The sequence below is a fragment of the Sesamum indicum genome, linkage group LG6 (genome assembly GCF_026168435.1).
Source record: "Sesamum indicum cultivar Baizhima isolate 11 linkage group LG6, ASM2616843v1, whole genome shotgun sequence".
Taxonomy (NCBI): Eukaryota; Viridiplantae; Streptophyta; class Magnoliopsida; order Lamiales; family Pedaliaceae; genus Sesamum; species Sesamum indicum.
Genome location: NC_142662.1, coordinates 23,043,445 through 23,065,286, shown reverse-complemented (window position 1 = coordinate 23,065,286; position 21,842 = coordinate 23,043,445). Strand labels below are relative to the sequence as shown.

Below are 21,842 nucleotides of genomic sequence, written 5' to 3'. Positions count from 1 at the left end.
CAAGTTGAATAGGTGTCATTAAATAAATATGCTTAGTCAAAAAGGATGCTTATAGAATGTAAGGAAAAAATATTTTTTTAGTTCGCTAAATATTTGAAATATTAATTTTAGTCCAAAATTATGTCTATTTTTTTTAAGTCTTTTAAATTTTAAAATTGATGAAATTGAGTCCGAATTAAGATTTTATAAGAAATTTTTCGAAGAGATTTTGAAACCTAGCCATAAATTGCCCATGTGGCAGGTAATTAGTTGAATTTCTGGCAACTTATACACGTGTGCTTATTACAAGTCAAATAAATCTTTTTATAATCAAATTAACCTTATATGCCTTCACGCCTTAAATTATGTGAAAACTGTATATCTTCACCATTATAAGGGTAGTTTAGTTCGAAAAAATTGTTTGACTTGCAATAAGTTAATAATCAATCAATCGGCGGTAAATATCAATTCTCATCCAGGTATTTTTTGTTAATATCAGCAAATTCAATTAAATTTGACTGACGGGGGAATTTATCCCTTATAATTAAGTTGTTATATATGTTCAACATGTCTTCTACCTCATTTCAATTGCCATATAAGCTTAAAAATCCGCCAACTATATCCAACTAACCTGCCATATAATATTTCCAACCATGAAAGGAAAAATCGAGCAAAGTTGCACTTTTGGTCCTCTATTTTATGGGAACGACACTTTTAATTCTAAAATTTTAAAATTTCGACATTATTGATCCTCACCATTAAATTTAATGGCAAAAGATCATGTGTCGTTAGTCAACAGTTGTTGACTTGACAAATAAATGTCCAATTTTTATTTTACCCCTTGTATTTTTTAAAAAAAATTAAAACCCTCACGCGTATTTTAAAAATATGCTAGAAACCTTCCCATTATGTTTGGTTTTGTTTTTAACTTGTTTTTGGGTATTTTGTGGAGATAGAGAGAGAAAAACAAAGATAAATAAAAATAAGTTAGAGATAGTGTGTATGTTTGGATTTGTTTTTGGAGATAATATAAAATAAGTATGTTATGTTTGATGTTGGGTAATGGGGAGACAAAAAATACTGTTCATTGTCAAATCATGTCTCTTTTATATATATTTATATATATATATGTATAAAAATATATATAATTTATTTAGTTGTGAGTGGATTAAAATAAATATTATTTTCTAATTATATATGTATGGAAATGAAAAAAAATAATTTATGAATACACTTTTAAAAATAATTAAATGCACCCTAATAACGGATTAACAATATTTTTTGTTAGTTGTTCTATTCGAGGTGATAAATTTAAATACATTATTCAAATAATGTAATATATGAATTAACCGCGTAGAATAATTACATTATATTATATTTTTTAAAATTTTTAATTATTCCAATGATGTAGAAAATATTACGTATAAAATATTAAGTGGTTAAAATAAAATATATTTGTATTTAAAAATCAAATACTTAGAAACAAGACAAAAACATGGCAAAACAAGCAATGACAAACATTGCTTCTGTTTTGGGCCATCTCTGAGATGGCCCAAAACCGAAAACAAACATAAGGTCCGTGTTTTGCAAAAGTTCATTTTGAACTTGACTTGACTAAAATACCTTTATTGATTTTATAAATTCCCCTTTCTTTGTTTCTTATAATTTGGTATTATTTTTTTTTTTTGTATTTTTCTTCCTCCTAAAAAATATATATATTTATTTAAATATCAAAATACAATATATTAAATGTTTAAAAATAAAATTAACAACATATAAAACATTGATATACTAAAGGTCATCCAAAGTTAGATATCTATTTGAATATAAATATTAATAAACTGTAATAATTATATATTATTATTTTATTTAAATATAATTATATAATTATAATATCTATTATAAATCATATTCAAAATTAAATTACTATTATAAATATTTAAAATTTACTTTGATTCATTTTTAAGTTTTAAGTTTTTTTATTTTTTTTAAATTTAAAATTTATAAATTATAAAAAAAATAAATATAGTAAAATTAACCCCCTACCCTCCATCCCCACAAGGCGCAACGCCTAAGTCTAGGGTGGGGGAGGGGGTCTAGTTGTGGGTTGGGTCAGTATAAGTTAATTTTAGTATAATAATAATAATAATAACAATAATATTTTTCGTAATGTATACTTTTTAAGTTCTTAAAAAAACTAAAACATTAATTTGAAATTTTAGAACATAAGAATAATTAAAAGAAAATAATAATAATTTAGTTTTAAATATTATTTATAATAGATAATATAATTTATTTAAGTATATTTTCTTTTTTTTTAAGAGGTAGAAAAAAAAAACAAAGTAAAAGAAATATAAAGGAGGGTGGTTTTTATTAAAAAAAAAAAGGTATTTAGTCAAATTGAGTTAAAAAAAAAAAGAAGAGTTTTTCAAAACATGTGCGAAATGTTTGGATTCATTTTTTAAGTATTTTGTTGTGTTTTATGGAGATAAAGAGAGAAAAATAAAGATAAATAAGTGTGTGTTAGAGATAGTATGTATGTTTTGATTTATTTTTTAAGATAATTTAAAATAAGTATTGTATGTTTAATGTTGTGTTTTGGGAGACAAAAATTACTATTCATTGTCAATTCATAGTCAAATCATGTTTTTTTATATATATTTATATAAATATATGTGTATATATATACGTGTGTATTTATGCTAAAACAGTTTAAAACACCTAAATAAAGGTGTTTTTAAATGATGACAAACATTGAGTATGTTTTGACTCATCTCAGAGATAATTTGAAAATAAAAACAAACATAGCGGTGATGTTTTAGCCTATTTTCAAAATACAGGTGAGGTTTTAGTCTTTTTTAAAAATTATAGGGGGATAAAATAAAATTTGAGCATTTTTTTGTCAAGTCAACAACAACTAACGGCATATGACCATTTACCGTTACATTTAACGGCATGGGACAAATAGTGTCGAAATTTTAAATTTTTGGGATTAAAAGTGTCAATCAGTAAAGCGGGAGACCAAATATGAGAACGACTCTATCCAATTGGACCAAAAGTGCTTTGCCAAAAACCTGTCTATTGTAGGATCTTTTTTAATCAATTTTTCAAGTCATTGGATTTTTTTTTTAAAAAAAAAAATGAGTCTAGTTATCGGACTAAAATTAATATTGAGCATACTTAGCAAACTAAAAAAAAAAAATTGTACCTAAAATGCTATGACTTTTTCATCATTTTATCCAAATGACATACTATTTTATCAAAAAGACATCATTTCAAACAACGGACAGACCACACCAATGATTGACTGGACAAACATTTGATTGATCAAACATGACGATTGAGCGCCATCAACTATCATCCACGTAACACGAGTTTAACATATATTGCGTCCTAATAACAAATAACTTCTTATTATTTAATAATTTATTAATTAAATTTAGTTTTTAATCTATTATTCATCATTTCCCAATGTGCTGTAAATATTGTTTGATTGTGATTGGTTTTCCAAGCTGAGCATATTAGTTCAAAGAATTTTAGAATAATAAATATAATTTAAAAGAAATCTTCACTTTTATGAAGATGGAGAAATATATCAGAAGATTTATAGCAAAAGTTAAAACCAATTCATTAAATTATTACATCAACATTCCTGGATTTATAATTTATTTATATAAATCATCCTTATTGTTTGAAAAATTATACGTACACTTCTATAAATGTCAATATCATTGCATAAACTATTATCTATTTTTTCACAAAAAATTATAAATTTTATTCCGATTAGTATTTCATATTTATTTTTTAAAAATATTATAAAAATAATTTTAATTTAATAATGCTTCCATTAAATAATAATATGTGAAAGAAATAATATAATTAGATGATATAGTACAAAAATTATAAAAAACTTAAAATATTAAATATGTGAAAGTGTAAATTTAATTATTATTAAAATTTAAATTATTTAAAGACTCCGATATCAATTTTAAAAATAAATTAATAACGATAAAGTTGAATTAAGATTATTATAATAAGGGTAAAATAGTAAAAATAAAGTTGAATTTATTTATAAAAAAGCCAAAGCAGCTAAAAGCACCATCAAAGTACTTCCAACTTTTGGCCTAAGAGCACTTTTTTTAACTGTTTTCAAAAGCAGAAGTTGGTATCTCAAACACTTCAAAAGTAATTTTTTTGGAGCAAAAAATTGAAAAGCGCTTTTCTGAAACGCTCTCAAACACGTCTTAATATAAAAAGAAAAGACTATCCACATTCACAAGCAGCGGTTAATGACACCACAATACTAATTTTTTGTGGAGTCAAAAATGCCTTTCATGATAGAATAACTAACTTATTCAACTTTTCAAAATTTTCATTTATTGATTATTCTTTTTGTTCTTTCTTTTTATTAATGTAATGTATTGTTTTATATATTTTACTTTTATTTATAATATATTTTAAACTATAAAAAAATATTTATTATATGCACGTAGGAACGACGTGCCACAACGACTAATATTTTAAAAAATTACACGGAAAAAGTTTATTTTACAGTTAAAGGAAAGAAAATTTTATTTTTTATAAATATCTTTTCAAAAGAAAAAACTTTAAAATGTGAATAAAAATTAAAACCCAGTTTCAGATTAATAAACCTAAAAATGATTCCCGGAAAATAAAACAAAAATAGTGGTACTTTTTGTCATATATGCTAAACTTGTGGGGAGCAAAGTACAATTATCCTAAAATTCAAGGGCCAATCAGAAAACCACCTGGACATTTTATTCTCTCTGATCAGTCAAAACTCAATAGACCCTGCGTATTTCTAACACTATTTTCTTGTGCTCCCTACTACGTGGCACAAATTCACTGGTCCACGTAAAGTACCTCAACTTTCTAGAAACGTGGCGACAAACTAGTGGAGAGATTCGCTCAACCACGCCAACGCAGTGGACCTCATCAACAGGAAAAAGTTAAAGAACTGGGAGAGTAAAAACCCTAGAAATCAAAAAGAGGGTTGAAATTGGAGTATGTGAAAAAGTAAAAGGATATGGGAGGGTGGAGGGTCCAAGAAAATCGAATCTATTATTAAATATATTTTTATTATTCCATTTTTTTTTTCTATTTTTGTGATTTTAAACAGCATTAAAATTGTGGGAAGACGGAAGGATTTCGAATTTTTGTGCGGGCAACTGGTGAAGTGATTGGCTGGGAAGCTTCAGATATATATATATATATATGTAATTTGTGTGCGTGTGTGTGTATATGCGAGTTGAATCTAGGGTTCAAGAAATTTGAGTTGTGGGAACTGGGAAGGTTGACAACATGAAGAAGAAGCTCGACACACGCTTTCCAGCGGTAAGCATTCTTCTCGTGGTTCCGCGTTCTCTTGAAGTAGTTAGGTTTTGGTTTTTGTTCTTGAAGGTTTTGTGCTTCGAGTTGTGTACGTTAAATCGTAGGTAAAGAAGTTTTTGTTCTCGAATTATGTCAGTTGCATGATTGGAAGCACGGATTATTTGTTGTGTTCTGTCTTCCTGTTGTCTTTTTTTGGTTCAATTCCTTCTAAGTTAGACTGTTATGGCAAGGAATATCGGTAGCTCAGGCCTAATAGTGTATGCCTTCTTTGCTAAGTTTCTTTATCAGGTTGAGATGGTTTTTACGTTTGCTTCAGGTAAATTTGATTTAACCTTTAAAATTTCTATCTATGGGTTTAGTTGCTGCAACGAGCTAATAAATTACTGGCTATAGGTGTAAATAGTTTGTGAAAATTGGTTTTTTTGGTTAGTTCAGATTGAATTTTGTGTAAGCATAAAACTGATGGGCTTTCGTTAATCCCAATCTTAATCGCAAATTTTCAATGACTTTGTTGAACAGTTTTCTATCTTTTGTTGAATATTGAGGTCTTATCTTTACGATTTCCTAGAGTGCTAAAGATAATAAAGCCTAACATGTCAAAAGCAATAGGCTTTCTGGCTTGTTTCAGAGCCTTGAGTATTGAATAGTGCTCAATTATCAACTTTTTGGGGGTCTCTTATGCAAGGAGGATGGAAAATGAGTGGATGTCTGTTCTAGCGAAGGGAAATCGAGATGGGGTTTTTGTACTTATACATGTGATTTGACTTCATATTGGAATTAGCTGGCAATGTGTCATGGTCTTAGGATCATCCAGAGAATGTAGTGTAGACTTGTGAGGTGAACCTGAACTACAGTAATTAATTATTGCAAGGTGATTAATTGGGCTCAGGAGAGCGCGATGACCACCATCTGGATGAATTATTTTTTTCTGATATGATTGAATAATTTTGTTTGCAGGCTCGAATTAAAAAGATTATGCAAGCTGATGAGGATGTGGGGAAGATTGCTATGGCTGTACCCCTTTTAGTTTGTATGTAATTTCAGTTTATCTAATTTGTATTCCTTGCTCCAAATTGCAGAGAGTTTTCAATTCATTCATCTCTAGATTGAATTGCTATCTTTGTCTTGAATGGTTGTGTCTGTTCCACTGCCTGCTTATATTTTTGGAATTATTTCTGTGCAGCAAAAGCTCTAGAGCTGTTTCTGCAAGATCTTTGTGACAGGACTTATGAGATTACACTTAAAAGGGGAGCAAAAACTGTAAATTCTTTGCATTTGTAAGTGTCTCCTCTGATGTTTTCTCCTTTTTCCTTTTTAGGTTTTGGAGGTTAATTTGCTAATATTTTACACATTGATGTCAGTGGGCATGGTTATGATCATTTACCATCTTTCACTTGCAGGAAGCAATGTGTACAGAGATTTAACGTTTTTGATTTCCTGAAGGACACTGTCAGTAAGGTTCCCGATTTGGGTGGTTCAGATGCTGCTACCGAGGACAAATCTGCTACCAAAAGAAGGTTAGAAAAATATCAGTTGTATTCTTATTAGAGGAAAGAAATCCTGAAAACAACTTATGTTTCTATTGATTTGTTCAATGCAGGAAGATTTCAGAAGGTGAAGATGGCAATACTGATGAGTGTAAAAGAATCCGCTTGGTAAGCTAATTTACAATCCATAACTTCCTCTAAGAAATGTGCAGAAAAGTTATCATACAAGCCTAAATCTTATGAAATGAAAAAAAGAAAGAGTTATTCAGTCTTTTAAGTAGGGTATATTTCACACATATCCTGTTGTCTATTTCTATGATAATGACTTTATCGGGAGTCAACTTACAACAATAGAAGAGTTGATTCATTTAAATTCAGGAATGGTTTTATTCATTTTGGAGCATCAGTAATTAGCTATTAACATTGGCACATGGTCATATCTGTTGGAATCTGTAAATTGGTTACAACCATTGATGGATGGTATCTTCATTGCAGCACGAGGCAGGTGACGCTAACAGCAATGGTAGAGGCAGGGGTAGGGGTAGGGGTAGAGGTCGTGGCAGAGGTAGTCGGACTCTAGAGCGAGAATCGGTCGTTCAGTACGAGAAATTTGAAGATGCCACTGACGGATGTCACCAGCATGATGAGAATCAGAAAGAAGATTATGTAGGGCTGGATAACGTTGCAGGTGCTGCTGATTCAAGAACAACAGGTATAAAAGATGAAGATGAATCAGTTAGAAATTTTGACCTAAATGTTGAATTGAATGAGAATGGGGATTCCACATCGACATTAGCTGGTGCTCCATCTCAATCTTCAATGAAGCCAGCTGCTGGCTTGAAGCATGAAGATATTCCTGGTTGGTCGCTGGATGACGTGAATAGGCTGGCTGTTGATCCGGTTCAACTTGCCAATTTCAATGTAGGGGTGGAAGATGAAGATTATGATGAAGAATAGTACATTGCAATCTTGCTCTTGCTTTTTTACCTGTATCTTTTACAGGTTGGTAACTCTGTGCTAGATGTATATATGTCGTGGGAACAAACAGGTAGGTGATTAAGAATTCTAGGGTAACAAGATAGAGTAGCAACATTGTAGTTGGAGCTGAATTTGCAAGTCTCTCTGTTCACTCAATTAGAGTTAGGATTTTGTAGAAATTCTGGCTAACTAACAGGAACTCTTCTATTGAGAATCTGAAAAAATTCTCCCCCTCCTTTTCTTTGGTTTTTCTCGTTTGTAATCTATTTATTAACTGTAATTTGTCTCGCCGTCATACGTCCAAAATGGCCTTGACGTTCAACCTGTTTTATCTGAAAATGAGGTTTTATGTATATCCATTCAGACATTTATTCTTACCTAAAGATTTCTCTTTATCAATGGCCCAGCCGGTCACCTGAAAAATGTGGAAAATAAAGAACTCCTGATGAGGCTCGCCTGATAAGTTTAACCAAACCCTAGTAACATTTAGTTCTTTATCTGCGTTATATTGGTTAAGAATAACAAGAATTGTCTTTAGTAGTAATGCCTCAAGCTGGTTTCTGGGAATCTAATTTTTGTCCTGCATTTGCCATCTGGGACATCCTGTCAAGGTGAATCATCTCAAATGCGCCTCCCTTTTGGCTTTCGTTGACTTTCTATAAAATCATAGGAGAGACAATTTATGCTGATGATTGGAGCTTAAGCTGGATGCTTAACATCGTATGTCTTTTATCATTCTTACTTTTAACTTGCTGGCTTTCTGAGTTAATGAACAACTGTATGAGACTGTTACTCAGAACAAGAAACTGAATTGCCTCTATTCATTAAGGTTGTTTCTAGGTGGCAACTCTGCTATATCATGTATAGCCTGTTCTGGACTTCAGTTTCTTTATATGTTATATACCTATATGCATCCTGTTTGAAGCTATCATGAGAGATCATACCATAGTTCTCCATGAGAAAGAGAACAAATTCTCAGCAACCTGTGTACTCCTTCACCACTAAAACAGACAACAATAACACCTAATGTGGCCGATGCTAGAAGGTTGAGACTGCAAAAATATACTCTAACCAGATATCATTCGCGCAAAGCAAAACACTTGCATGGAAATTCACAAACTACACAGAAGAGGGAACTAAGCAACAACCACATATTAACATTACTGCAGTTTCCACATCAGTAGTGTAGCATACACTGCAATCACAAGTTATAACTACAACACGCGAACATTACATAATCCCAGACTCCATTGCCTTCTAATCTACATCACAAAGTACCATCAAGTTAGAAAATCAGATGCTTTTCAAACTGATGTTATTGAACTTGAGGCCACAAGAAGCGATACAGAAAACAGAAACTGTGAATATATATATTCAATCTGTTCCTATTCCCAACTCCAATTCATGTGCCTCAAGTTCCAAGCAGCCAAAGAAACTGCATTGTTTTTATTATACAAACCGGCGCAACCTGATTAGCAAGAAGCGAAGTCAAGCATCGCCAAGAAGCTTGAATTCCTGGACTTCTTTGAAATTCATCCATGGCTTCACCCACACCTTGGCCTCATACACTTTCTTCTGCCCACCCTCGGCCGCCTCCAGAGTTATATAGTACATGGTCCCAGCCACCACCTGCTCCTTCACATTCGTTACCTTCTTAAGTTCCAACAATCCATTCTGAAACCATCACCACACCACCACCGCCACCACCACCACCAACAACAACAACAATATTAGCCAAATTTCAGATCCACGCAAATACCAAAACTACCTTTAACGAAATTCAACTTTCTTCAACATGAAACACATAATTGAGCAACAAAATGCTAACACAAAACAGAAAGTTTTCCATCGTAACACAAACGGAAATATCAAACGTTACTCAAAAAAAGAAAAAAAAACCTGCTTCTTGTTGTAGTCATCGACGGCAAAACGAGCAAGATCTTCGATTTCGAGGCTGTTCTGAAACCCTTCGCTCTGGCGAACGCCCCCTGCTGCCATTCTCGGAACAGTAACAATCTACTGATAGAAGAGAGAAAATATATTCGGAAACTGATGAGTGTGTGAATTGAAAAAGGCAAGAAGCAGCAGAGGTACTTATAAGGAGTGGGGATGGAATGAGAATCGGAAGTCGCTGTCCAATGAAGTTATCGTAACGCGGTGAAGCAAAAAGTGAAAAATAATACTAATAAATCGAATACCTTTTTTTTTTTTTTTTTTTTGTTTTATCACTTACCGTAATTGTTATGTGTATATAATAAATAATTTAAATTATAATATGTATAAATTAATAAATTATATTTTTAATAATTAAAAATATTATTTACAAAATATATATATATGTAATAGTATCGCAATCTGCCGTTGTTTGTGAGTGAAAGTTTTTTTTCTTTTTATATTATTATATTAATATAGATAATAACTTAGTTGATAAGGGTCAAAGTTGGACTTTTTGTTAGTTGTAGTAAATTCAACTTTGGTGCCTATACTATTACAGAATTATAATTTTGGCACACAAGTTATGAGAAATTGTTAAATTGATTTGTACTTTTTGATTTCATTTGTAATAAGGCTGAATTTTATTGTTAAGTCTAGTTTTATTCTTTTTATCTTTCAATGATAAAGTAAACGCAACGTACTAAAAATTACAATGAGTTCAACTGGATTGAACTTGTTTGATACGCAAAGATTAAAAATTTTATTAGAGATAAGGCTATCAAGAGTGCATGGCCATACCCTATCTGAAGCTTCCATGTTCATGGCAAATATGAACATGTAATTAAGTCATTTTTAAACAGATTCTTTGTGGGAAGGTGAAGGTGTTTGAGCTTCTCAAGCAAATATGTTTCATTCAAAAAACCTACTTGATCATGAAACTAATATGAGCATTTGGAGACAATTGGGATGACCCTATCCCCTTCTTCCTTCCTGGAATCTTCGTATTTTTGTATTTACACTTTTCAGACCTTATCAATACATTACATTCTACTTTTAAGTCTAAGAAACTGTTTTACGTCCAGGTCCAAACGAGCATAAGGCCATATGAAGAAAAGATTTGAAAAAAACTAAATAATACGAAAGATGGTTCGGGGCGTTAATGACAATATGATAATCAATATAATATAGCTCAGGTTCTTGTACATGATATACTTGATGTCCTAATACACGGAATGGTTAGATAATTGTCACATACTCATTTTTTTTAGCACTTATTCACACACTCAATATACGAAAAAGCAACGAGCATAGCATGAATTTAACCTAAAGAAAATCCAGCCCCTCTAAACAAGTAGCATGGCCCAAGAATCCATACCCGTTATGAAACTGCCCAAATGGGAGGATGACCCGAGTGCCAACCAGCAGCAAACTGGGGTTACATCATCATGTGGTTCTGCTATATCTAATGGCTCAGTAATGCTATGCCCAACCATGTTTTCATCACATGAGACCCTTTTCCCTAAGAACTACACCATCTTGCAGTAACGCTAGTACCAAGCAGCCAAGTTCAACAGTGAGAAAATAGAACATGAACAATGAAACATATTTTGAAATAATTAAATGTTATTGATTTCAAATTTCAAAGCTTCAACTAAAATATACAGTCAAATCCAACGACCTATGTGCACATAGTAAAATGAATGTCACAACATTTTAATTCCCCAACAAAGAGTCAAAACTTATCAAGCTAACGATTGTACATGTAAGTCAGCACATGGCCACAACACCTAGGCAGAATGCCAAACAAAATTGGTGCTAACTGGCTTCTCCTCTCTGCTCGAACAAGGAATGAGAGGCAGTACAGCATACATGAGCAGTTCAATGCTCCAAGAACTTTTAAGATGAAATGCAAGGAAACTAACTCATTATTGTTTTTCTTTCTTCGCCAAGGATTCCCCCTTGTGCTCACTGCCTGCAGTCACTACAAAACCTGCCCCCACCTGAATCAAGACGAACACAATTAAATGAAGAAACATGCAGAAAGAGTGATGAGCCCACATGAAGAGTGTACCTGACAGTCCTTCAACACAGCACGCTCTTGGAGCTGTACATTGCTGCAAATAATAGAACCTTGGATCGAGCAACCATCGCCAATAGTAACATGGTTCATAACAACAGAATTGGCAATCTGCAAAACACATGGGTGACCAAAAGTTTTGGTAGGCTTAGGAGAACATTAAGGTATCTGGAATTAATTTTATGCACAATTAGGATGTATACTTCACATGGTGGAATTTGCTATTACTTATTAGGATGTGTATTGTTCACACAGCGAAAATTTGTTCGCTTGGATCATGGATCCCTGGGTTTTCTATTATCCTGCTTTAAACTTTTGTTCTCGTAAGGGTTACAGTCCAAATAAATTTATTTTTCTGCAAATTTCCCAAAAGCTTATGAAATACCTTCACATTTGAACCTATTCGACAATGACGGCCAATGACAGACTTCTTCACACTGCATTTGTCACCCATTTGCGAACCTTCTCCTAGCATGCACTGTGGTCCCACCTAAATCAAAGTTATTTGCATATTTGAGCATATATGAGAAATGGCAGTAAAACAGAAAATACATACATTCTGCCGCATTTTCTAAGATTGTCATTCAGTGCCCCCAGAAACAAGGGATATTACATTAGCTGTGATTGAAAAAGCAATATCAAAAGCCTTTGTTATATAACTCACAGTGGTCTTCGATCCAACTACAGCCGAGGGGTGAATTATGTTGTTCTGTGCAGAAAATGTATAACCGGATAGGTGATTTGCATCTCCTATTACCTGGGCCAGTAAATCATGGAACACAGTTTTGAAGAATTCATTTCAAGGGGAAAAGAAGTCAAGTGTCAAGGAAGAACCTCAACTGTGAGAACTTACATCTCGATTTATGTCACTGAATGCTTGAATGGAATTTAATCGCGCACAATACTTGCTCTTATTAGCAATATAAACACAACATTTATGAGTCTTCCTTAAAATAGGAGCAGAACCAGCAGGACCCAGTGCATAGATTTCATGAAAACTTGGTGTAGATGCATTAGCCAGAAGTTGAGATAGCAAAATTTTACTGTTCTGGAGGGCATCCTTACCATTCCCATTTTCTTCTGATTGCGCTCCATTTAACAATAATTCAGATCTCTGACATGTAATCAAGAACATGTAGTTCAGAATTTGGCATGAACTTTCCAGTAATATTTCACCAGTATAACAAAGTAATCAGGGTACAACAACTAACCAGCTGAGTTCTGACAAGATAAGGCAATACTTCACGCCTCAAACTCTGGAAAGTTTCTTTCTGATTCAGGATATCTTGCAGAACAGATCTGTAAGAACATCGCATATGTTTGACATTAGAAGAAGATTGACTTTGCAATGAGAGAAGCAACAACTCACTGCTACAACAGGGCAAAACTTCAAACCTCTTAAATGCATACATATGAGCATCCATTAGATCGGCACGAATTTCCATCTGCATAAGCCAAGAAGAAAGAAAGAACATAAAGAAAAGTTTAGCCAGAGCAAATTAAAAGCCTACAAATCTTTTGCCACAGTGATTGATCTGTCATTTTTCTAGGCAATGATGCATAGTGAATGTGTAGAAAGTATGTTCCTGTACAAAGTATCTCTATAGGACCTTGCCACTCAGAGAGGATACTGTATATCAAAAGCTAATAAGAAAAGGCATTTGATTCGTTCTCAGACTTAGCCAAATCACAACATTGTGCACATCACCCCAGAGAACATCTTCAACATCAGACAAGGAAATTGGGGATAACCGTGATATACACATATTCTCGTATATCCACCTCCCAGAATATGAAGTTTCAACTTATACAAACACCTCCCAAATGCCCTAAGCTAAGTGAAACAATGATCCCAAGTACACCTGCTTTCTTTTGGCACTCAACAATCGGACAGATAGGTGCAAGATAGTTCACCTGTCCAACAGCTCGAAGAATGCTCTTCTGAACTCGAATATCTTTTTCGACTTCAGCTCCTATCACAAGTTGCAGAGATCTCCAGTTACAGAAAAATACAGAATTATACACCAGAAAGAACACTCATATAAAATATCTTACCAGCTGCTATATGCAATAGAAATTGTTTGGTTGGATCAAGGCCTACAATGTTATAGCGTCCTGCTTTCTTAGCTTTGTCCTTAGCACCAGATGAGCCTGAATCTGAAGGTCCACTGACAGGAACACAGCAAAGCATTGCAGTAACTACAGCATCATGCCGTCTATGTGCAGCAGCAACTGCCCCAGGAGGAATTTCACTTACCAGATCACCACTTACAACCTACAAAATGCTACAAGTCTTAGCTGATGCAGAACATTGCTAGAAACTCGAAGGTCGTTTAAGAGAAGAACTCAAACCAAGATGTCTTTCGCTGTTAGGCGGTGATCAATAGCTCTAACAGCACCAGCTGTACCAACGTCCTCTGGAACTGCAGTTACCTGAAGCAGTTAGACATCCAGATTTCAGTTCACCTACAGGACAAGTTCAGATTCTTGACATTCAAGATACAAGTACCGGCTCCAACTCCCTATATGAGATAAACCACTGATAGTTATGCATGCCATGGCAACCCTTCTGTAGCGTAGACAGAAATTCATTCAGCAACCAGAGAAGTGATTTCACCCTCTAATTTCAATGCATGATTTATCTGTAAACAATTCAAACAATCTACCACTAGTATAATAGAAAGTCCACCATGTAAGAGATTTAACCCAGCGGCTTGAGTCTTTGAAATCAAAAGATCTTATTTGAATCACCCCATAAGTAGATGAATACTAGGAAAATATATTAGTTACTTGGACAATCAGAATAAATATTTCAGAATTATAGTGTTCCGAACTTTACGAGAGAGGAATAGAAACTCAGCTTCGCAGGGTTAGTTTAATTGCATCCAAATGAGCCCATAGTATGAGAAAGATTATTGGTCCAGAAAATCAACAAAGATTATTGCTCCAGAAAATGAATTTGTCGCACATACATCTGGCCAATCACCTGACAGGTAGAAGCAAGTAAAAGCCATTGGCCCACCGGCAAGCATTTCCCAGGGGCGCACCATGATGCCATTGGTCAATTCAATCACCAGAGAATTTTGACCACATTAATTTTCTAAAAACCATAATATCATCTCTGAGAGATTTCTACGCCTACAAGAAATTTCATATCCCATTGTGGATATGCATTATACTCTGTAAGCTGTTAAAAAATTCTATATTCTAGCTTATGTCAAAAAAGTTGATACCCCAGCTTGTGTTGTACATCTTTTTACTCATTGAATAAATCAACTTTCAACCTGAATACAACCATCCTGCAGTCTGCAATTTCCAGATCTTTCTGATATTTTTCCTACTGATAGGAAAGTTAAAAATTCTATACCTTTAGTCATCTGAAACCTGGTATAATAGAAATACTAGCTCATGATCCAAATCTCTGTGTCTTGATGTTCCCCTTTTATAAATAAAAATCATGTCCAAAATCAAGGAGGCACTATCTGCCACTTCTTTCTCTTTTTATTTTCATCAGATATTATACTTAGAACTGGTCCAAATTTAAACGGTCTAATGCCAACAGACACACACACACACACACACACACATCTAAATTGTTGATTCACTCGCATACAACTCCTGCTTCATCGCATCACAGTGCCATGCATTCTTGTCCATCTTAATAGCAGCTACCACAAGCCTAAAACAATAGTAAGAATTCAACTAAGAACAAACACCATATAACATTCCCATCTCAACAACAGTATTCTTACTAATGCACTTGTAGGATACAAAAGATAAACAAATTAGCTTTTAGTATCATATTTGGCATATTCCAATTTCCCTCCTTTCAGACACTCAGAGGAATCTATTCCATTAATATATACAAATCAGTTAGCGTAATCTACAATAATAAATCAATAAGAATTTACCTCAACATTTAATCGATCAACGAACGTGCTCGAAATCCAAGAACTGATCAAAAGAGCCGCGCTCTCCCCTTCAACAACCTACAACAGCAAAAACCCATCTCAAAAAATTTCACTCCCCCAAAACAGCAACACCATAAACAATAACAAATGAAAAAATAAATAAATAGAGACTCACGACAATGGCATTTTTTAGGTCGTTTTGCTCAAGAAGCTCAAGAACATAAGACAGAACCGGCCGGTTGGCAACTGGCAGAAGCGCTTTCGGCACCTCCTGCATAATTTTTTGAATATATAACATCATTTTCCAGACACAACAGAAAATTAAGTTTTCCCAATCAAAATTTGAGTAGAAAAACACCTTGGAAACGAGAGGGACCAGGGTTTTCGAAAACCCGCCTGCTAATACAACAACTTGGAAATCCATCGACTCCCTAGCACCCAGTGAGTAGCTGTATGCGCGTTCTCAGAGACAAACGAATACGTAAAGCTGCAGAAGAGGTGATGGGATTTCGTTGTTTGCCGACCCAATTTGAGTGTGTGCGCTGTTGGATGGAGCTTCGTAATTGCTCCTGAGATTTAACAAAAAGCATCTGAGTAGTAATAACTTTCTAGAGAGCCATCAAACGACGAGGGGATGTAGCTCAAATGGTAGAGCGCTCGCTTTGCATGCGAGAGGCACGGGGTTCGATCCCCCGCATCTCCACATTTTTGGTTCGGAAGTACAATTTTTTGTATTTGTTGGTGCTACTTCTTTTACACTTTTTATTTGTTTGAGAAAATTACATTTTTTAGTATCATAATTTAGGGTACTTTATCATATTGCTATCGTATTTTTAAAAATAGTTTGAAATGATATAAAAAATATTTTATATACGTTTTTATACTGCCGTTAGATTTCTAACAATGAGAGGCATGTGACCTTAAGTTATGCAGAAAAGACAGGCAAAAAATGATAAAATTATTTTTTTAATATCACAATTTATGGTACCTTGCAATATTAATACCACAATATAGGGTACATTACAATATTTGTACCATGTTCTCCAATTTCATTAAGAATTTGTGTGTAGTTCTTTAGATTGATCTACAGTTATATTTGACTTTTATCACATATACGATTTATATGGCACTCATTTGTCACTAAATTGATTAATCACAATTATTAACTATCCTTAATTAACCCCTTAATTTGAGGATTTCTATTACCATAAGTTGGCTATCTAACAATGATCCATAATATTAAAAAAAAATATAGAAAATTTGCATGAATATACGAATTACATATACCATGAAAATACGATCCCTCTGCCGCCTAACCTCCTGATCAAGAAATGGAATTAGGGGGAACGGGTGTTGGGAAAGAGGATTATGACGTGGGCGTGGGATTTTTTTATCATTTTTATATTAATTTAAACTTATATATATTATTTTATTATGTATCAGAAAATATATATATGAGATGAAAGTTAGACCATAGATTCAAATGATCAAATATGGACCATAGATATCAATAATGAGATTTGAACCATCAATTTATTTAAATCAATATGTAACAGTGTTTAAATAAGACATAAATGTTATTTTATAATTAAAAATATATAAAAAATAGTGTGTGACAAAAACATTCATGGGATGCATTTTTTGTTCATTTTTAAAAAATATAAGGAGGTTTTTTGATAATTTTTTTCACGGAGATTTTTAAAAATAATATTTATATCATAGGGAGTAAATTACTTCAAACCCAAAAAATAAATAACATGCCAGCAATCATAAGAAAATCTTAAAAATATGATTCGGTCGATAATCAATTTTGTGGCAAAACTAATGAAACCATGATTTGATCGATTTAGGTGATTTTTCAGTTCAACCCAATATTTGTGAATTTTAGAAAGCTTGATCTAAGTTCAACCTGACAATCATCAAAATCACACTTTGTGGTTTAATTGAGTTGGGACGAATTTCTGCAGTCTTTAATGTAGAGTCAATTACATATACAATTATATCAGTATTTTGTGACGATTTATGCTTTTGTTATAATTATTTTATCATAATAAATGCAATTTTTTATAGTGATAATCAACAAAAATATAAAAATATAAGATATCAGATACAACGTGTAAAAAGTAAGCACTTCTACGTAGTTATATTTTTATTTTAGAAGAACAAAAAGAATTTATGAATAAAAATTATGAAAAAAATTCCTATTCCAAATTAAATTATATAAGAACCTGATTATAATAATATATAAATATTAAACAAACATTATTCAAAATAAAATATGATGATTGTGAAAATAAATTGTAACAAAATAACGATATCATCTATTTCAAGTTCTTTGCATTTACCAACAACATAAAAAATATAGAAAATTACTAATAACTAATGATTAATTAACTAATTGATCTCATTTATGTATTTATACAAATATATTATATAATACCCTAAAAAAATCATAATTAATATTATTGTCTTGAATATTAATTTGTATTATCAAACTTTTTGTATAAACATACGAAGAATTCAATATATTGTTTGTTGTTGTTATTATTTTCCTTGTCATGAACTCCAACAAGGGGATGTAGCTCAAATGGTAGAGCGCTCGCTTTGCATGCGAGAGGCACGGGGTTCGATCCCCCGCATCTCCATATCTTTTGATTTTTTCTATTATTTTTCTACCCTCAAATTTCACTTAAATTTTACATGCGTGAAAAGAAGTAGTGGATAGACAGATTTACCCCTACAAATCCCATTAAGGACATGAATCATAAGGGTGCATATTGTAAAACATAAGTTATTTCAAGGGTGCGAAGTGTCAATTACTCATAAAATAATTTAATTAATTTTAACAATCAATGTTATGTTCAGCTCAAGGAGAGTTTACCTTAAATGCACGTAAATTAAATTTTTGGTCTCATATGTTGATCTATTTTTAATATTAGTTCAATATATACGCTATTCTCGTATTATATTTATTAAGTCTCTTTTTTATTTTTTTTTAATTTCAGGACACATTTTAAATTTTGTTAAATTGTAAACGGCAGAAGATCAAGGCTCCCTTAAAGTTGTTATTAAATATACATTTGAATCGACAGTAATTTTGATCTATCACAATATGAATATTAGTAACAAGAATTATTTAGAAAAGTATCACTTACATAATCAATGACATATAGATCGATAGTGACAACAGTCACAAATATAGTGATGATTATTATTATCGTTATTATACATATGCCACTAATTTTTCTAGTGATAATTTTATAAAATTATTCTGTTATCACTAATTAACTATACTTAGCGGCAATATTTACTTATTTTTTGTTGCTAATATTCTCTTTTTCTTTAGTAAAAACACCCATCTAGTAAGAATTAAGAATCAAATACTTCAAAACATGTACATAAAAACAAATTATTTCACACTAAAAGTCATTAATCTCATAATTTTCATTAGTCCAACATTTTTATTATGTAGATCAATAATCTTTATAGGCTACATTTAAAGAATATTTGCTTCTAATGATTTCATTCAAAAAGTTATAACATTTTTTCCATTTTCAGGAGAAAAAAAAATTTGGACCATTTCTCGATTTATGCGTGTCATCCTTGCGCAGGGGCCATGCTAATCTTCTCTGTATCGTTCCAATTTTATCGGATGTCCCCGAAGGGACAAATTCCAGTACGAAACAAATACTATATAAATTAGGACCCGTACGCTGTTGCTATCGATGTGGGAGGAGCCTAACAACCTCGCGCCAAACACAATACTGTATTAATTAGTTACCCAAATTTGTCATTGCACATGTCTAAATACAAGATCAAATATCACTAATTCAACCCACAAAATTATATGTATTAAGCCCTTCAATGTTCTTATTTTATAATATAACATCAAATCTTAATTACAACCAAGCAAGAAATATGACTATATTCATAAAACTCAGAAATTATAATTTTTTGTGAGTGTGAGATCTCAACCTTAAACAAAAGTTGTAGAAATGTGGGCTTTCACAGCAATGATTGGATGTTATTTGAGAAAGAAAATATAGGATTAAGATTGTCAAACAGCCTATTGGTAGGTTTGGAATTAAGAATTAACAACTTTGACTACAAATCCATTCCATGTTTGGAGTTTGGACAACTCTATTATAATAGGGCAAATCCAACCCTAGATTCACATGCACTTACCTATGTTTCCCATTTTTAACCCTTTTATAACTTTCTAATCCCTTGTGGGTCCTTTTCATTTACTGTTGCAATGTTCAATCAATGTTCATTAATGTACAAATGCACTTACTTTTAAGAGGAATACTTTTTACTCTTTTTCTTTTTCTTCATTTTTTTTATTTAATTAAATTAAAGTAATCAATAAGTTTAGGTAAAAATTTAATATTTTAAAAAAATTGATGGTTGGTAATTTTTTATGTATTTTTTGAAATAATGCATAAGTGATGAATTATTAAATTGTGATATCTATGTATATAATTTTGTGTAGTTGAAAATTTATATTTTTCAATAACAAAAAGAAATAGTAGTTTATAATAAATTTCTTGTACTTTTGGAGGACATATGAATAAATTGAAAAACACAATTTTGTGGGCTAAAAAATATGAATTGCCGGTTTTGCCCCTCTAAAGTGCTCGAATTACCACCTTTGTCTCGAGACTCCAAAAAAAAAGTCACAAGATTCAACTTCACGCACAATAATAAAACAGCACCCCCGTGACAGCCTCCTGCGCACGTTAGCACTCCACGCACACGCAGGCGGCGCGTCGTACCACCTCCGGCATATCCGCCCCTCTACCCCACTCGCCGCCGGCGCAATCGTAAACCAGCACCAGCCCTTCCTTCAGCCCTCTCTCCGTCCGGCCGCTCCTTCGCAGCAAGTCATCTATGCACCCCACCACTTGCACCAGCACCACCTTGTCCCCCACACCGACGCAGCTGAACCTCACCGTGCTGTCCAGTCTAACCTGCGCCGGCAGCGGCGGGCTCTTTATCCTACTCCATTCCCCGAAACTAGCACTCTTCCTCGACGCGTTGAATTTCCAGAATGATAGCTCCACCGCGTGGCTTGAGAGAATGTAGACATTGCCGTTGGCGCCGCAGGCAGCCACCACACACCCGCCGCCGGGGACTGCTCGACTTCTCAGCCACACACGCGCCGCCACGTCGTATAAGTCCATTGAGCTAGCGTACACATGGGCGGCCTCCGCACCAGAGGCGCGTGAAGCACACACCGAGCCGTCGTTTCCGGATGGCCCTATCTTCAATCCACCAATGACGTAAAACACCCCATCCACTGAAGCCCCAATGCAACCATACCTTCTCCTAGGCGCATCAGACACCACGCGCCACACATTCTCATCTGGGTCGTACTCCTCCACCACCGACGATCTGGTACAACCACCGGCGACGAGTATCTTCCCCGCCACCGCCGCGGCAGCAAACTTTTTCCTCGGGAAACCCATCCCGGCCTTGGGCACCAGAGTCCCAGTCCACGTGTCACACCGCAGCATCGCCGTCCGGCCAATGATGTATATCTTCCGGCCAATGGACACCAACCTGAAATGCGAGAACAAAGAAAAAGCAGACCCATTTCCCGACTCGTCATCAGTCTCTTTCGAGGGAACAAAGGAAGAGACTTTCCAGGCGGCGGGCTCGCCGTCGCGGTCTAAGCGAAGGGTGGCGGCAAAGAGGGCGGAATTGGAAATGGAAATGGAGAAGAGGGTGTGGAAGAGGAGGTGGTGACGGAGGCGGAGAAGTAAGAAGGCGGGGGAATTGAGGAGGTGGGCCCAGCGGCGGCAGACGGAGGGGAGAGAAGGGAGGGTGGAGTGTGGGACTCTGGAGAGGCACTCGAGGATGAGGTCATCGGGAAGGGAGGAAATGGCAGTGGTTGCGGCGGCGGCGGAGAGGGGGGAAGGGTGGTGGGGGTGTTGGGGGTTGGGGAAGCAGGATTTCATGAGCCATGAGAAGTGTCGGGAGGTGCAACTATCGGATGTTGATGATGATGACATGTGATGGTGGTGATGATGATGGATCTCCTCCGTCCCAGTGGCGGTGCTGTTTTCCCCCTTCCCCCTATCTGGAATCTGGATATACTGCATAATATCAACTACATATATA

The 21,842-nt window shown here is 34.0% G+C and overlaps 4 protein-coding genes and 3 non-coding genes across 8 annotated transcripts; 3 read left to right on the top strand and 4 right to left on the bottom strand.

Moving 5' to 3' along the window:
* The first annotated feature begins 4,991 nt into the window (after nt 1-4,991).
* Nucleotides 4,992-8,027, top strand: LOC105163740 (uncharacterized). Of its 2 annotated transcripts, none has more exons than XM_011082188.3 (6): nt 4,992-5,334; nt 6,289-6,361; nt 6,515-6,608; nt 6,732-6,848; nt 6,932-6,986; nt 7,314-8,027. In XM_011082188.3, exons 1-6 carry the CDS (start codon nt 5,302-5,304, stop codon nt 7,773-7,775), a joined length of 834 nt encoding a protein of 277 aa, XP_011080490.1. In that variant the 5' UTR covers nt 4,992-5,301; the 3' UTR covers nt 7,776-8,027. The 2 variants fall into 2 exon arrangements, with proteins under 2 accessions (XP_011080490.1, XP_088737635.1); XM_088881509.1 differs by lacking the exon at nt 4,992-5,334 and adding an exon at nt 5,370-5,647.
* A 906-nt stretch (nt 8,028-8,933) lies between these two features.
* Nucleotides 8,934-9,912, bottom strand: LOC105163741 (cysteine proteinase inhibitor A). Its single transcript, XM_011082189.3, has 2 exons — nt 9,696-9,912; nt 8,934-9,470 (listed from the first exon to the last, which is right to left on the bottom strand). Exons 1-2 carry the CDS (start codon nt 9,792-9,794, stop codon nt 9,285-9,287), a joined length of 285 nt encoding a protein of 94 aa, XP_011080491.1. The 5' UTR covers nt 9,795-9,912; the 3' UTR covers nt 8,934-9,284.
* Nucleotides 9,913-11,334: 1,422 nt separating this feature from the next.
* On the bottom strand, nt 11,335-16,287 carry LOC105163742 (transferases/nucleotidyltransferase). Its single transcript, XM_011082191.3, has 13 exons — nt 16,078-16,287; nt 15,895-15,990; nt 15,720-15,797; nt 14,161-14,241; nt 13,864-14,083; nt 13,723-13,781; nt 13,204-13,253; nt 13,020-13,107; nt 12,662-12,922; nt 12,473-12,565; nt 12,194-12,298; nt 11,803-11,919; nt 11,335-11,731 (listed from the first exon to the last, which is right to left on the bottom strand). The coding sequence occupies exons 1-13, from the start codon at nt 16,141-16,143 to the stop codon at nt 11,657-11,659; spliced, it is 1,389 nt and encodes a 462-aa protein (XP_011080493.1). The 5' UTR covers nt 16,144-16,287; the 3' UTR covers nt 11,335-11,656.
* Nucleotides 16,288-16,349: 62 nt separating this feature from the next.
* Nucleotides 16,350-16,422, top strand: TRNAA-UGC (transfer RNA alanine (anticodon UGC)). The gene has a single exon. It is a non-coding gene; the product is annotated as a tRNA-Ala (tRNA).
* Nucleotides 16,423-18,291: 1,869 nt separating this feature from the next.
* On the top strand, nt 18,292-18,364 carry TRNAA-UGC (transfer RNA alanine (anticodon UGC)). The gene has a single exon. It is a non-coding gene; the product is annotated as a tRNA-Ala (tRNA).
* Nucleotides 18,365-19,284: 920 nt separating this feature from the next.
* On the bottom strand, nt 19,285-19,387 carry LOC148787918 (U6 spliceosomal RNA). Its single transcript, XR_016066275.1, has one exon. It is a non-coding gene; the product is annotated as a U6 spliceosomal RNA (small nuclear RNA).
* Nucleotides 19,388-20,251: 864 nt separating this feature from the next.
* On the bottom strand, nt 20,252-21,842 carry LOC105163743 (Galactose oxidase/kelch repeat superfamily protein). The gene has a single exon (XM_011082192.3). It carries the CDS (start codon nt 21,821-21,823, stop codon nt 20,459-20,461), a length of 1,365 nt encoding a protein of 454 aa, XP_011080494.2. The 5' UTR covers nt 21,824-21,842; the 3' UTR covers nt 20,252-20,458.